Genomic DNA, 15,199 nt, shown 5'->3' with positions numbered 1-15,199 from the left:
AGCAGACAAACATTTGGTGTGAATGATATTTCATCTTATTTGTGGTAGGAATGCTGTAAAAGAGATGGATTAAAGAGATGTCTTTAGCATGTGTGTGAGGATTTAAGATAAACCCTCCCAAAGCCCACCTACTCAAGTGCAGTCAGCTTTCCCAAGGCTATCCACCACCCACAAAGGACTTCAGTAATTTTCCTTGGTGTAAGGTCACTCCAGCCAGGGAAGAGATATTGCTTTGGCCCTGGTGGGGACCAGCACACACTTCCTCTGCAGCAGCAGCAGGTGCATCGAGGCAAACGCGTCCTGCTTCCCTGGCCCCCAGCCTTTGGGTCAGAGCTCAGTGATGTGGGTCAAGGGCTGCATCACAGCAAGGAATTGCCAGAGGTCTTGCCAGAGAAAAGACAAGATACTCAAGCCCATCACTACATTGTAAAACGACCTCTCCCGGAGCGATCATTGCCAGAGGTTTCCCGAAGCGCTGCCCTCTGGGTGGATTTGGATGTTCTTTCTTGAGAACCTCCTCACCACGCCGGGACTCCTCACAGAGCTGGCTCTTGTCCCATCCTGCTGGAAGCCGCTGGATATTTCAGTTTTCATCACTAGATGGAGCAAGAGACAGCACAGCGCCTGGATGGAGCTCTAACTTGCCCCACGGCCCTGCATCCAGACAGCTCCTCTGCCCCTCATCCACTCCCCACATCCTCTATAGACCCCTGCATCCCAGGCACAGCCATTTACCACTGTCTCCCCTACACATCCCATACATTCCTCTGCACATCATGCATCCAATGCCCTCCTTTATACCCCCTCCACTCCCCCAGATGTTGGGGGACATGCTGCCTGGGGAAGCTCGGATTCTCCATTCCAAGGACAGATTAGACACCTCTTGGGAGGGTCATGGGTGGCTGATACTGCCTAGGGACACAGACAAGGCGTGTGTGGCCTCCCGAGAGCCCCTCCAGCCGGATTTTCCAGTGATGGTGTCCATGTCCCACTGGTGAGCCCAAGTCCTCCCAACCCACGGTCCCACAGTGCCAGCAGCTTGGGGAGGACACACTCATCACTGGCCTCCTGGAACCCTTCAGGTTTGGGAGTGAAGAACTAAGATGTTTCTTCAGAAAATAGTTATTCTCATTAATAAAGCCAAAAGCCTGAACCAGGCTTGAGCAGTATCTTTGCAGAGTGAAGTGCAACCCTGTGCACATCAACTGCCCTGAAAGTAGTACTGACCCCAGCCAGGCCCTCCCCACTGGGCTTCCTGCAAAAGGAACTGCTTTAGAACTACTTAAAAATTCAGAATATTTAAGTGTCCTGGTGGAGAAGCTATTCCTGGGCTGGAAGAGCTCTGAGAGTGTTTGCTGGGGAGAAACAGAAGCAAAACTACTTGCAGATAAATTTCCTTAGAATCGGGAGCAGTTTTCTGGGTTTTACTATATGTGTAGGGAAGATTTTTTTCCTCCCTGAAGTAATTAAAATAGTTCTTTCACAAATGAGAAAGGGAAGAGAGGGAACTTTTCCAAAGAGCCTCTTTCCCTCAATCCCCCTCCTATGGCACAGGACATTTATCCTCAGAGGAACGGATTGACTGAGATTGAGTCCCTGGGACAGACAGGCAGTAACAAAAGCAAAGGTAAACCACTCCAAACAAAAGCTGCAGCAGAACAGGGGTGTGGTGGTGGAAATAATGCCTGGCGGAAACTTTAATGATGATACATGGAAAAAGTTAAAATGATTAAAACTTGAATCAGTCTGGCCCTGGTCCCACCTCATTTAGTTAATAAATGCTGTGCTTCATCATGGTGGAGCTTACGCCTCTTTTTTTCTAAAGAAGAGAGGAGGCTCCCAGTGTTAGGCTAGTCAGAGTAGCTGCATGGGCAGCAGAGGATCTGGGGGCCCCAGTGCTGCCCAGGCCCTCTGTACCCTTCAGTCTCACAGTGGGGATCACCCCAAGGGGCTGAAGCCCCCCACCATTAATGCCCAGGGCAGAGAGGCCAGGGATGGTGGTGGCTAAACCACAGAAATACATCCAACAGGTGTGCATTCAAGGGTGAACAGAAAAATCACTAACTGCAGAGTCATAAGCATGTTAATTATTTGAATACGTGCACTAATTAGACATGGAGTTACACAGACCCACACTATGAAAACCTTTCCTGCCACATGCAGATGCTCAGAGATTGTGTCTTTTAAATGTTTTAGGCACATACAGACAATTTCCATATATGAACACTTGCCAAATAAAACTGTTTAGGTTAAATATTGGAGGCACTTACCTCATTGTCCCTTCTGACTTTCCCACACACCAGTGATTTGAATCCCAATCAACTATTAAAACCAGACCCATCGAGATTGAGCTACAGAAGCAAACATCCCTCTGACACAGCTGCTAACCCCAGCCTGCCCTTGCCTCCCAATCCTCCACATTCCCACCACCCAGTGGGCTTCTGTACTCCAAGGATCAGCAATAACCTTTCCTTGGGAAGAAGGCCCAGATCACTCCAGCAGTGACAGCAGTAACACCCCCAGCACTGCAGAGCCTGGGACATCAGGTGGGAGAAGGTTCCCTTGGAGTGTCACCATGGCTGGTCAAACATCACCAAAACCACTGATTCACTGGCCTTGTGCAGGGGCAGATGCAGCAAAGCTCTGGACCATCACAGGACAAGCTGGGTCACAGTGGTAGAGAGGAGCCAGGCACCAGTGGGGGATCATGTAACAGGCAGAGACACAATGGCCTTTCCCATCTCCACACCCAATAGGATGTAGGATCCCAGGAAGATCTCAAGTTAAAAAAACCCCACACCAACTCCCTCCAAAACATAGGCCAAACCTCAAACGAGCTCTCAATGAAATGTGAAAAGCAATTCACATTTGCAATTCGTACAGAGATGCAATTCATAACTCCAAGATGCTTTTTGAAGTTTATCCAGCTGTCCTCACCTGGATACCAGGGGAACCCCACACGTACAGACCAGGCAAAGGCCAAGTGATGTCAGACAAAACCCATAATACAATTTTATTTTTTTGTTTCATACAAACAGCACCCTCCCCATATTTTACAGAGTTTAACAGCATTATCTGGTGACACAGAAGGTGACACTTGCCTGTGGCTGTTCCTGCAAGCCTCACAACAGTAATGGGGTGGCCTGAAGCCAGGAAACCATGTGCCCTGGGATGGGCCTGTGTGAGGCAGCTCCAAGCTCTGCAGGGGGATCAAGTGAATTGATTACTCCTAAGAAAGGGTATCATGAGAGGCCATGTGGAAATACTCATTTGAGGGAACCTGGGATCAAATTAAAAGAATGGCTCCATGCCCAGCACTCCCAGTGCTGTACTGGTGTGCCAGCCAAGCAAGACCACCAAGGGTGCCATGGCTCAGCTGGGTGTTTAAAATGAGGGCAATGAACCAACTTAAGAACTTCTTGGCATTCCCTGTATCAGGGCTGCTGACTCCTGGCATCCTGAAGGATATGGCCACCATGCAAGTGGAGTCAAATGGGACTCAGGGAGTGACAAACAGCACCACTGGCAGGTCCAAATGTCTGCCTGGAAAAGGGGGAAAGGCACCCTGTGCCATTCATGTTGAATTTTCCATCATGCAGCTGAGCTGTATTCAATCCTGGATTTGGGTGAAGCCCAAACTCTCAAGCTACAGGCACCAGAGCTCGAACCGGCTATGTGTAAGGATAACAGAGGAATTCAGAATAAACGTTTCCAACAATGGCAACCTAAGGAGCTCCAAGTAGAGCCCTGCAAACCAGGGCAGTAATGCTTCCCACCTGATTACCATTAGTCTCCTCATTTACACTTGTCCCAAACATTCCCCTTCAGAGAGTCCAACTGACCAAGCAAGGTCATGCAAATACAAGAAAAACATGGTTCAGCTCTGTGATAAAAATTTCCATGTTTCTTGTAATTTAATAATTAAAAATTCCTGATGGCAGAAGGAGGGGGAGGTGGATGTCCGGCTGCTAGCAGGAATGCACACAGCCAGCATCCCTGTGGTACCCAGCTGGAGGGAGCCCAGGGCTGCTGGGAGGCTGCAGGACACAGGGCAGGAGCTGCTGCATCTCTGTAAAGCACTGCATGAAGAGATCTAGATGGAGACCAGTAACACCCTAAAATTCCTTCTGGGGTGCAGAACCTGTAGGAAGAAATTACCTGCTCAGCCCCAACTAGGATCATGCTCCCAACCCTCCTCCAATCCACGGTTTTCCCTCTTATGGAGAACCAGGAGGGAAAGGGGTGAGGCTCTCAAAGTGAGGCTGTTGCAAAGCAGAAGTAACCTCATGGTAGCAAAGACACAGCTCCCATCACCTTGCACAGCAGTACTCAGCAGCTGAGCAACTCAACTCTCGCTCTCCTTCCTCCAAGTATTAACATGAAAAAACCCACATTTCTCTAACAAAGCAACATTTCAAGATCCACAAAATCTCTTCCCTGTCAAATAAAGTGGATGATGGACGTGGCTGAAGGCACAGCCTTGGGAGATGGGTATAAAACTAATCCTGCCGCCCTGGGACTTGGGGCTCACCCAAGCTCCAGTTATTCCCTAAGTGCCTGGAGGGATTTTATCACCCCCTCCCTGCTGGGAGGCAGACCCAGATAGCAGTGATCTGAAGATCTAGAAATAAAGGACTGCAAAACTATAGCAAAAACTGGGGAACAGTCACAATGGCCAAAGCAAAGGCATCTGTGGGCAGAAGTAGGGATAATCAAAGGGTGCTCCAGACTACTGCAGTGTCCTTTCAAGGTGTGCTTGAGTGATTAGATGACAGAACAATAGAATTAGGAGTAGAAGAAGGAAGAAAAAAACCTCATCACACACTTAGTGTGGAGATCTCTTGGGGAACTCAAATCAGTCCGTGTCAGCTTCAAACTGCACTGCCCTGGTCCAGGGAGTTTCACTATAATTACTGCTTTAAGAGACCACCCTTCCTTGACACATCTGCTGGGATGCAGCTGACTGAGGCACCCACTGGTATCGTCCTGACTCTCAGGGATTGGTTTTTAATCACTGGGGCAGCCACAGGACAGAAGATTAGGGTCAGGACATAAGAGACAGCTTCTTTTGCTAAAGTGCCTTATTTTCTTTGAGCTTTTAAAACATCTTCTAAAACATCTTCAGTAGAAGGAGGGCACAAAAAAAAAAAAAAAAAGGAATACAGGTTTTTATATGAAACAGAGTAGAGAATTAATCAATATTTACACAGATCTTGGATAAGACTACAGCACAGACTAATAACCCAACACAGCAAAAAGCAGAGTGCCAAAAAGAAGGGAAAACCTGTTTGAATGCTTTCAACACCATTCTCCAGAGATCCCAAGTGTAAATGGTTTTATCTAGGAAAAAGCATTTTAACTTGGGCTTTGGTAATCGGGGTTGATTACAGCCCCACTGCTCACAGCTGGCAGGAGAACGTGGGTGGGCACACCCGACCTCTCCAGAGCACAGCCCAGGCTTAGACGAGTTCAACTTTAGCGTTTGGATAAACAGCCACCACGTCATATCCCTCGGGGGGTTTAACCCTCTCCTTGGCGTGCGTCTCACAGTACAGCTGCTCCTCAATGAAGAAATACCCTCTCTGCTTCAGGTTGAGGCCACAGTCGTCGCACATGAAGCACTCGGGGTGGTAGAGTTTGTCCCGAGCCTTGACGATGGTGCCCCTGGGAGAGATGGGGAAAGCTTAGGTGAGGTGGAGAAACAATGTGCATGAACAGCTTTTCCTGCTGCCTCAAGTAAAACAGAGTAGGTGGAGGAAAGCAGCATGCAGGGACATGTAAGGGTGTTATCAGGGGTTCTCATCCCAACATCTCAGCCCACCCAAAGCTGCCACCTCATTCCAGGTATGGCTTCACTATGCTTCTGCGGGAAGGGGTGCTCCACACCCGGCAGCACTGCTCCACAGCTCGATGCAAAGCAGAGCCTTAAGTATCTACAGTCAGCCTGGATCTGAAAATCAGGAGCAAGCATCCTGCAAGGACTGGGGCTGTACACTCACAGGCACTATGACTTATGGAGCAGAGACCCTCAACTCACAGCACCAAGAACACGGTTACGGTCATTTGCACAGCTCACACTCAGCCAGCATACCTGGCTTGAGCAGGATGTAAATTACAGCAAAACCTAAGTTACAATAGGTCATAAATTACAACAGAACCAAACAGAAAAACACCTATACTTTCTGAAATAAACATCCATCTGTCAGACAGTAACTCTTCAACAAACAAAAAAAACAACTCACGGCTCTCTTCTTCTCAACACTCATGGTGTTTCTCCCCCCAGCCCTTGTAAGGCAGTGAAGGAGGGCCAGTGCTGTGGTGCTATTCATAGTCCCTGGGCAGCTACTGTGATAAGCAGGGCACAAACCATCCCATAAACTATCCCTTGCGAGACTCCCTTAAAAGGGGCAATCCAAACTGTATTGCTCAGGTTTAGATATGGTTAGAAAAAAACAGAAAGGGATTCAAGGTATTCTCCTATAAATTATAACCCATGTGCCTGGCAGGACCCAACCCAGCTGTGTTCCAGTGTCACCATCCCCACTGCACAGAGGGCTTTGGTGAGGCAAGACACTTACACAATCCCATTCCCACAGCGGGTGCACTCGGGAAGCATCTGCAGCCCGGACATGGGACCACCAAGCTTTGGCACCGGGGGCTTGATGTTTCGGGGGTTGCTCAGTTTGTCGAGTTTTTCACCTGCCAAGAATTACAAAGACACAGATTGAAAACTCTGCCTCTCAGGGCTGGTTTTTTTCTCTTTTTCTTCCTTTTCTTTTTCTTTTCCCTTAAGGAGTCCAATGAGTCTCTGTGTGTCATAACAGGATCTGCAACTTCCTTGGAAGTTCCAGGATAGCACTAGCTCAATAGACATGGACTTTGTCAAAATACAAAGCAGCTGTGATCTAGAGATGTGAGGTTAATTTGGCTGTAACACTACTTACTAAGTTAAGAATAATAAATAGTGAAGAGCTCAGAGAAGCTCAAAAAAAAAAAAAAAAAGGTTCCATCACACCAACATTTCAGGTACACTTGGTAGATCCACCATCTCTCAAGGAGATGGAGATGAAAGCCTTTCAGAGAATGAGGCAAACTGAACCAAACAATAATAGAATCACATGCACTTTTCTTCCTAGAGCACGCATTTAAGCTCGAATAATCTAAACCAAAATATTGTGATAGAAGATAAGGTCTTCTGAGGCACCAGGCCTCCTTTCATAAACATCCAACAATGGGAAAGGAAGCAATGAAGATTTTGTGCATGTGAACAGTATCATAGCAGAGTTTTCAGTGTTGCTGCCTGCACTGCACTCCCTACAGACGATCTACCATCTGCCCTCCAATTCTGGACAACACCAACATGCTTGTTACCAACCCCTGGGATACTTAAAAGCTTCCAGTAGTGACTGCATGGTTTTCCACGGCTGACAACTGACTGGTCTGTTTGGCATATATCGATCTATGGTTCCTCTCTGATGGCCTAAGTTCATAGAAAGGAAAAGCTCATGAAGAAGGACCATTTGGCTCACAGTTTGGAAAAGCAGCAGAGGAGCTCTTGGATGAACAAGTCATTCTCCAGAGTTCTAATTTGCCACACTCCCTGAGCTTCCAAGATGTTTCAGTCCAGGGTCCATTGTAAACACATGCTTCAAGCCCTGACTCCCAGAAGGTCTCAGTAGGGCACAAGCACTTTCTGACTGAGCTATCTGCACATACTCTGTGCCAGTTTTGGCAACTCCAGAGCAAAATCCAGTGCAAGTGCCTTCCGTGGCTCCAGGAACATCTCTGCCTTTCCTGAAGGGAACTTTTAATATCTGGAGCCAATGCATTGTAACTGCTGGTTGCTCACTGACCCCAGGCAGGGTCACACAACAGATACAGTTTGAAGGGCATTGCTCAGAAAAGCTTTGTTCCATGGAGAGACCCCTGCTCCTCCATCCAGTGTGTCTCAGGAGTGCTTATTGTCCTAGGCCCAGACAGGAAGGAGGGTGCACACCTGACTCATCCCCTGGGGTGCACAGGCACCTTCACACCACAGCCCCCCTCTCCAGCCATGGCTCTGACAAAGAGACCAATGCTTCCAGCAGTTCCAGCGAAGTGGGTAAAACCTAAAGGACCAACTTCCCACCAGACCCCACTTCCCCAAAACACAATAGAGTGTTTAGCAATGCCAAGAGCTTTGATACGTGCAAGAGTGCCTGCCCAAGAGCAGAGCAGGGCTACTCCACCCCAGGAGTTTCCCCCAGTGCTCAGCTGGCTCCAGCCAAGCCCCTTGCTGAATCCTTCTGCTGCCTTGCTGGGAATAAACTGAAGCAACTGCTCAAGCTGTTGGCTTCCCCCAGCATGAGACACAGCATGCTTGGACTAGACATGCTCCTTTGCCAACATTTAACAGTTAAGCTGTCACTGCCTGTCATGCAGAGTGCTTGATAAGCTGCTTAAAAAAGGAAGGAAGTGGAAAAAACAGGGATTTTACAGCAAAATGAACCCTGCAGAGAAGGCTGCTTCCCATCTTCCTGAACTGTGGATCATTTTCTTCTATTTACCAGCTCAGTCTAACGGTGATTTACAGTCTTCAGCAGGGCAGGAAAATGCTTTAACTCCACAACCTCAACCATGCCATCCCCGTTATGGCTGGAGGGTGTCGTTCCTGGGTCATGGGTGCCTATGAAGGTGGGCACTGCCATCCCTCCAGCCTCCACCTCAGCACAAAGCATTGCTCCCTAAGGGTGTGGGATAGGGCTAAAATGCTTTCAGTAGAAACACATTCCATATAAAACAGATTGTTGTCCAAGACACGCAGCTCTTCAGGAGAGGAGAGCTTGACTTTAAAAGGACGATGCAGAGCAGGCTTAAGTCAAAATGTGTAATTTTAGGCTTAAGGAAAAAGCAGTGGTGGCAGCTGTAAAACCCAGCAGGAACACTTGGGATTGAAAACATGCTGGAACATCACAGAGCTTCATGCCAAGCAGAGATGCTTTTCACTTAATTTTTCATCCCTTGTGAAATAAATGAATGACCAAGGCATGAGTGGGGCTGTGCCTGCAGGCAGTCACACATTCCTTCCACACCAATGAGGGGGAGAGGGAGGATGGTAGAGCCCAGGAGGTGACAATGACTGCTCCAGCCTGTCTCATGCTGGCTGGTACCCGACAGCAGCCTCTCAGGCTCCAGTCGAACAGGTGGTGTTGCACTGGTGATGGGCTAGTGCCAAGAGAATGCTAATGAGCACACATCCAGGACTGGCTGGACAGTCCCAGGATGTGGAGACTTGTCCTGACACCTCTTTGTTCCCCATTCCTCCAGTCCACAGTCTTTTCTTTCTCCCTTCCTCCTAGCAGTGGGTTGCTGCCAGCCCAGGGCTGCGGGATGCAGGGAGAAGCAGGAGCAAAGCTTGAATTTTGTTCCCTTTCCCTGGCACAGAGAAGGGAGGCAGTCAGCAGCGTTACTAATTGGGATTAACAGTCACTTCCCATTTGCTTCTTCCTAATGAGGAGACTGGGGGAGCAGCAGGTTTGTCCTTGCTCTTGGTAAAGGACTTGAAGGTCCAACTGGGGCCTGTATTTAACATCAGTTTTTCTGCCAATCCAGGGGCTGTAATACTAATACTAAATATAATAATAAACCCAGTGCTTCTGAGGTTGGTCCTGTCTCATGCTTTGCAACTATGGCTCAGTTCCACTGAGAAAACCAATGCTGGTAGAATTCCATGATGATCAGAAGTTACCTGCAATTGTGCTTCTTGTGAAGCAAGAACCAACATCCTTCTCGTCAAAGAACGGACTTCTCCAGCACTTTAGATACACAGAAACTGAAGTGCAACAGCCCAGCTCCCTACCTCTCACAGCTTCATAATGAGATTTACAGTAGTTGGTATTTTCCCATAAAATATACGTTCCTGGATTCCCATGATTGGAGTATGGGGCCCTTGGAAGCAAGCAGAAAGAGAAGTCTTGCCCTAATTACTGTAAAGCAAAGGCTAAAAGTTTGAATGTAAAAATCCCAATGGACTTAAGGTTGAAAGGCAAAAAGAAAAGGTGAAATGTATAGATTGGGAAGCTTATTATTTAATGTGTTAATGACACGGGCAGGAAGCTGTGACAGACCTGAGAAGTGAGCCAAGAACTCCTGATCTCTATCCCTGCATTTCTGAAGACCATCCCACATCCTTATGCAAATGCCATTTACTTAACCAGACCAGGTTCTCCAACAGCGATCTTAAACAACTGCTTAAGGCCATCACATTTCATAAACCGTCTCGGAAAAACAGCTGCCACACTGGTTGCAAATCCAGCTTTCACACGGTGCTCAAGTCAGCCACAAAATTTGGCAAGCCAGAGTACACAAAACCCTGATTTGAAACCTGCCATCCCAGTGGTTTCCTCACAGGAGGGTGCTTGGGTGCCAACCTCCTTACCATTCTCACCGGCCTCCAACATTCCCTGTAAGTATCGGAAGGATCCCGACTGCTTTGGCTCTGAAATGGGCTTTTCATAATCCTGAAGCATTTTGTAGACATCTGACTCCACGTCAATCCCATTTCTGTTCCGTGGGAGAGACTTCACGGGGTCAATGCTGGTTTAAAGCAAAGAAAGAAAGGCTCAAGTCAAACAGAAACAGCTACTGTAAGCTCATCAGGCAGGTACTGAAATCTCTACATTCCCACAGATTTAATTAAGCACCTCTGTTCCCATGTGTTTCCCTGCCTGGACGTATGTCTGGCCCAGGAACAGCTGCTGAATCAAGGAGGTTAAACTTGTTCCCTTGTTGGGCTCCAATTGAGCAACACAGCAAGGGCTAGCCCAGTTACCAAATGCCTTCAGGAACGAGGGCAGCTGCTTGTAAATGCTGTAAATTGCTTTGCCACCCATGGAATTTACTGAAAAAATGGGAAAAATATGCATTTCATTAGCTATGCAGGGCCAGGGCATGCACTCACCCCTTGTAAGGGCATCTGGAGAGCATGTGCCAGGCAGGACAGCAAACCTTCTCACCACCCACAAGTGCCTCTTGTGAAGCTGGTGTTACCATAGGTACATCACAAGCACAGCCCACAGCTTAACTGAGAAAACCATGCCACCAGAGAGGGGGACACTGGGGCTGCCCTGTAACCCCCACCTCCAGCCTTCAGACTGGAGCTGCTCCTGGTCTGTATGTGAAGCATTTGGGATGCACAGACAACAAATAACAATTTAAACCACTATTCCAGTCCAATACATCAAAACAGGAAAAGCATGGTCTGGAATCAAAAATATTTCAGGTACATGTTTAAATGTCCTGCTGAGAAGAGCTGAATCCAAATGCTGTTGTGCTCCAGAGGCCCCAACACACAGCACAGCTCTGGGCAAGGGGCTCCTCCTCCTTTTTATAGAGGTCATCAAGATCATTATAAAACCAATAAAAATAGCAAGAGCCCTGAAATCCATCAGCTTCACATACTTTAGCCATCATCTGGATAATTTTCTCCACCAGTATTATATTCACATCTGCTTAAATAAATAAACAAAAGAAATAACATTCGCTTTTAAAGAAAGAAAGAAAGAGAAAAAAAACCTCCAGACAAAGGTCACTTTCAAAGAATGGCCAGAGCTCCACATTCTGGGAGTGACTCCCCAGCAGCTCTGGTCCCTGTGGGAAGTAAGGGCCAGCCTGGGTGGTGGGGCTGAGCCACGCTGTGGCAGAGCCATGGACTTATCCCCATGACTCCCAGCCAGTCCAAACCCTGCATGTGCGCTCCAAGTGCTTGTCTACCCTGCTACACCTCACTCCTACATCAGTTCACACATTTTCAATGGGAAAAGGCAGGTTTTGGCCAGCCCAGCCTCATCAAACACCAATTCAAAGAAAACGCACTCCTGCCCCAATTCTACTCAAAGACCCAAGTGAATGTCCTGGCTTTCGGCTCACTTGCAGATAACACCAGATTTTGTTCTCTATATTTTTTGTGCAGTTCTCCTCTTTCCAACTTCATTAACTTTCCTGGAGCAGCACAGGGAATAAGCTGTGCTGAAATACAGATTCATGCAGACACAGAGTTCCCAAGCTGAAAAGAAACTCTCTTTGCATGTGATTAAGACATTACTTTCTTGCAGGATATTTTGCCAGTTTGGAGGAACATAAATCAAGATCCTCATAAGCCATGTGAAAGCATCCCAGCCCACAACCTGGCTTGTCTCAAAGTCTGAGTTATCCACCCAAACCATTCTTGGCTACACAAAAGCCTTTTCTTTCCTAGGAGTATTATTTATTCCTCAGCCTCTCGGATAGCTGTACTGAATAGATATAAACATCCCAGTTACTGGAGTTCATCTTTTCAGCCGGTATCTCCCGTTTCCAGGGCAAGTGTTGGCTCCTGGGTCTGTGGCAAGGTGATCCCCACTCCTAGGAGGGCAGCACCTTCCATCCTGCCTTGGATATACACTTTTAATAAACAGTGCATTATTGTCTGTGACACTCACAGCCATGGAATTGTTTAGGTTAGAAAAGCCCTCTAAGATCATCAAGCCACATCATTCCCCCAGCACTGCCAAGGCCACCACTAAACCATGTCCCCAAGAGAAACATCCACATGTCTGTTAAGTCCCTCCAAGTATGGCGACTCCACCATCGCTCCAGGCAGCCTGCGCCAGGGTTTGACAACCTTTTTGGTGACATTTTTGCTAATATGCAATTTAAACCTCTCCTCCTCTTGTCTTCCCTAGCATTAATCCCAGTACCCAGGGACCACTAATCTACCTACTCACATCAGCAAGAGAAGGGTCTTAACAGAGATCTGGAGAATGAGCACCTTCACCAAGATCCATACCTGAGCATTGCATCAGCATCACAAGCCTCAATTCAATGTTGCAGTTGCTACCTAGGTAGATGTGGCTGTTTTGTTCAGAAATTGGTGTTTCCAAACCTTTTTTTTTCCTTTGTTTTGTTTATTTGGCTAGTTTCTTTTTTTTTCCTCCCACCTACACTTGACCAGTGAAGCAGGGGTCCAGCCCAGCATCTTGATGGACTTGGCAGAGTTAGGTCAATGGTTAGCGAGGATGATCTTGAAGGTCTTTCCAACTGAAATGAGTCTAAGATTCCATGATATCTGGAGCTTCAGGAGCACCACAGCTTCTGTGCACTCCCTGAACTGGAGTTTGCAGGAACAGCAGCAGACACAGAACGCAAGCCCTGCCCTGGTCCTACCTGTGGGCAGGAGTGATGTGGAGTCCACTCAGCTGGCCTGGAAGCGCTGACTCAGAGCTGTTGTTCACATGGAGCCGGGTTGGTTGGTGATGCTGCACATTCAGCATCTGCTTGTTGTCCATGGGGCTGCTCTCAGATCCATGGGGAATTGACCTCCTGCTCTGGGCAGGGCCACTGTCCTGGAAGAGAAAGCAAGCAGAAAAACCTAAAATTTATAACGTGTGATGTACATGGAGGGGCTATGTTGGGACATGCAGTTTGCAGTAATAACATTTTATGTGTGTTGTGGAAAACAGGCATGTGCAGCAGGAAAAGGAAAATTCAGGCTTGACCTGCAGTTAAATTGTGCTGAATCTACACAGCTCCCCTTGGTCCCCAAACAAATGAACTTGCTGTTTCTCCATGGTGAGCCACTGCCAAATATTCTGCATTTACTCTCCTGTAAAAGTGTATTTGCTATTTCTTTAAAAGAAAGGCTCTTTAAGTGAGTCTACTTCTTATTCCACATTCCATCACTCTGAGGGCACTTGTTGTGCTCCTGCCTTCAGGGCCATCACTTCCATTTCCATCAGCAAAACAGGATAAATCCATGCTAGGCAGCTCCACTTGTAAGTTGGGCAACACCTGAGGCCAAGGGACCAGTCCTGGGATTTTCACTTGCAGCTATCCATGTCCACACAGATCCATGTTCGTTTAGGGAGGTTTTCTCCCCAGATAAGATCAGCCTTTTACAGTATGAGCAACACATCAGTCAAGGGTTTAGCTTTGTATTCATATTTCCATTTGCTTTGTAAGTCCCCAAGGTAAACTGTAGAAATCTTTTTGTCATATAACCTCAAGTCAGGAACTCAGATGCCATTAAACCACAAATTTTCCCCATTACTTTACCATTTTACCAATGTCAAACATTACCTATGTGTTATTCCACACACATGGAATTCTATGTATATGGGTGTGCTATTAGTCAGTCCCATCCACACCCATAAACCAAGCAGTACCTACTGCTAATGTCAACTGAGCCAGGCTTTACCTGCAAAAACTCACTATGGGGAGAGGAGCTAATTCCAGCAATTGGGAAAAGCAGCAGGAAGCTGGACACAGCCCATGGACACACGCTGGTTGCTATTTCCAGCCATGTGAGTCACAAACATGCCTGGACTGATGAAAGACATAGATGCTGTGCAAAAAGCTGGAATCTGTTTAATCTGGTTTAATTTGTTCTTGGGCAGCTCCCCAACAGAGCTGCCTTCCATCATCTTCTCAGTAGATTGAAGCTGATGAAAAACCAAGCAGGGAAATAAAACACCATCCTGTGAACAAACAACAAAGTGCATATTGTGGGGCTCTGATACAAAGCTTACTTTTGACTAAAATAATCCCATAAATACTAATTGGAAACAAACGTCTATCACTGGTGCACAGGACAACACACTGGCACTCCCAAACCTTGTAAAAACGAACAGCTAAGAGAAGTAAAAAACAGATCCTGCCAGAAAACGGTCTTGGAAGTCCAATCCTTCAGTTCTTCCTAAGGCAAAACACCCATTGATAAAACCAAGCTTAGTTAAGAACTGCAAGATGGTGCCTTTGAGGTTTTTTCCCTACCATCAGCTGAAATCCAGCAAGCTCCCAGCAACTTCCCCAGCTCAGAAACTGCCTGGAGCCCTCTTGGCACAGTTCCCTCCACACCATGCATGCACACACACGTGGGGAAAACTGCTTCCAATATAATAACTTCAAATTGTCTATTAAAAAAGAAATTTTGCTGCCAGGAATAATATAATTTTAACTGTTCCCCAATTCATATGCTTAAAACAAATATATATACAAGCAGGCTATGGGTTTCTAATTCCCAGATTTACATTATTATTTCAAGGGAAATAAAGAAAAGACTCAACCATGACGCAGATAGGAAAAGAAGGATCATAAAGATTTTTTGGGAAAAAAGCAATAGCCCATATGGGTGGCAGCACTGAGAGCTATGAAAGCCATTACCTTTAATTATCTGTGCCACATG

At 47.0% G+C, this 15,199-nt stretch overlaps 1 protein-coding gene across 1 annotated transcript in view; it reads right to left on the bottom strand.

The window, feature by feature from the left end:
• Window positions 1-2,987: 2,987 nt before the first annotated feature.
• PDLIM4 (PDZ and LIM domain 4) overlaps window positions 2,988-15,199 on the bottom strand; it is a 47,266-nt gene continuing 35,054 nt past the window's right edge. Inside the window, exons 4-7 of the mRNA XM_032125060.1 lie at window positions 13,183-13,361; window positions 10,418-10,575; window positions 6,579-6,699; window positions 2,988-5,664 (exon numbers count right to left, since the gene is read on the bottom strand). Of these exons, the coding sequence (XP_031980951.1) occupies window positions 5,460-5,664; window positions 6,579-6,699; window positions 10,418-10,575; window positions 13,183-13,361 (663 nt within the window). The 3' untranslated portion in view covers window positions 2,988-5,459. The remainder of the gene's footprint in view (window positions 5,665-6,578; window positions 6,700-10,417; window positions 10,576-13,182; window positions 13,362-15,199) is intronic.

This window comes from Corvus moneduloides, chromosome 15, assembly GCF_009650955.1.
Source record: "Corvus moneduloides isolate bCorMon1 chromosome 15, bCorMon1.pri, whole genome shotgun sequence".
NCBI lineage: Eukaryota > Metazoa > Chordata > Aves > Passeriformes > Corvidae > Corvus > Corvus moneduloides.
The sequence above is the reverse complement of the archived record's forward strand: the minus strand, read 5'-3'. Positions and strand labels throughout refer to the sequence as shown.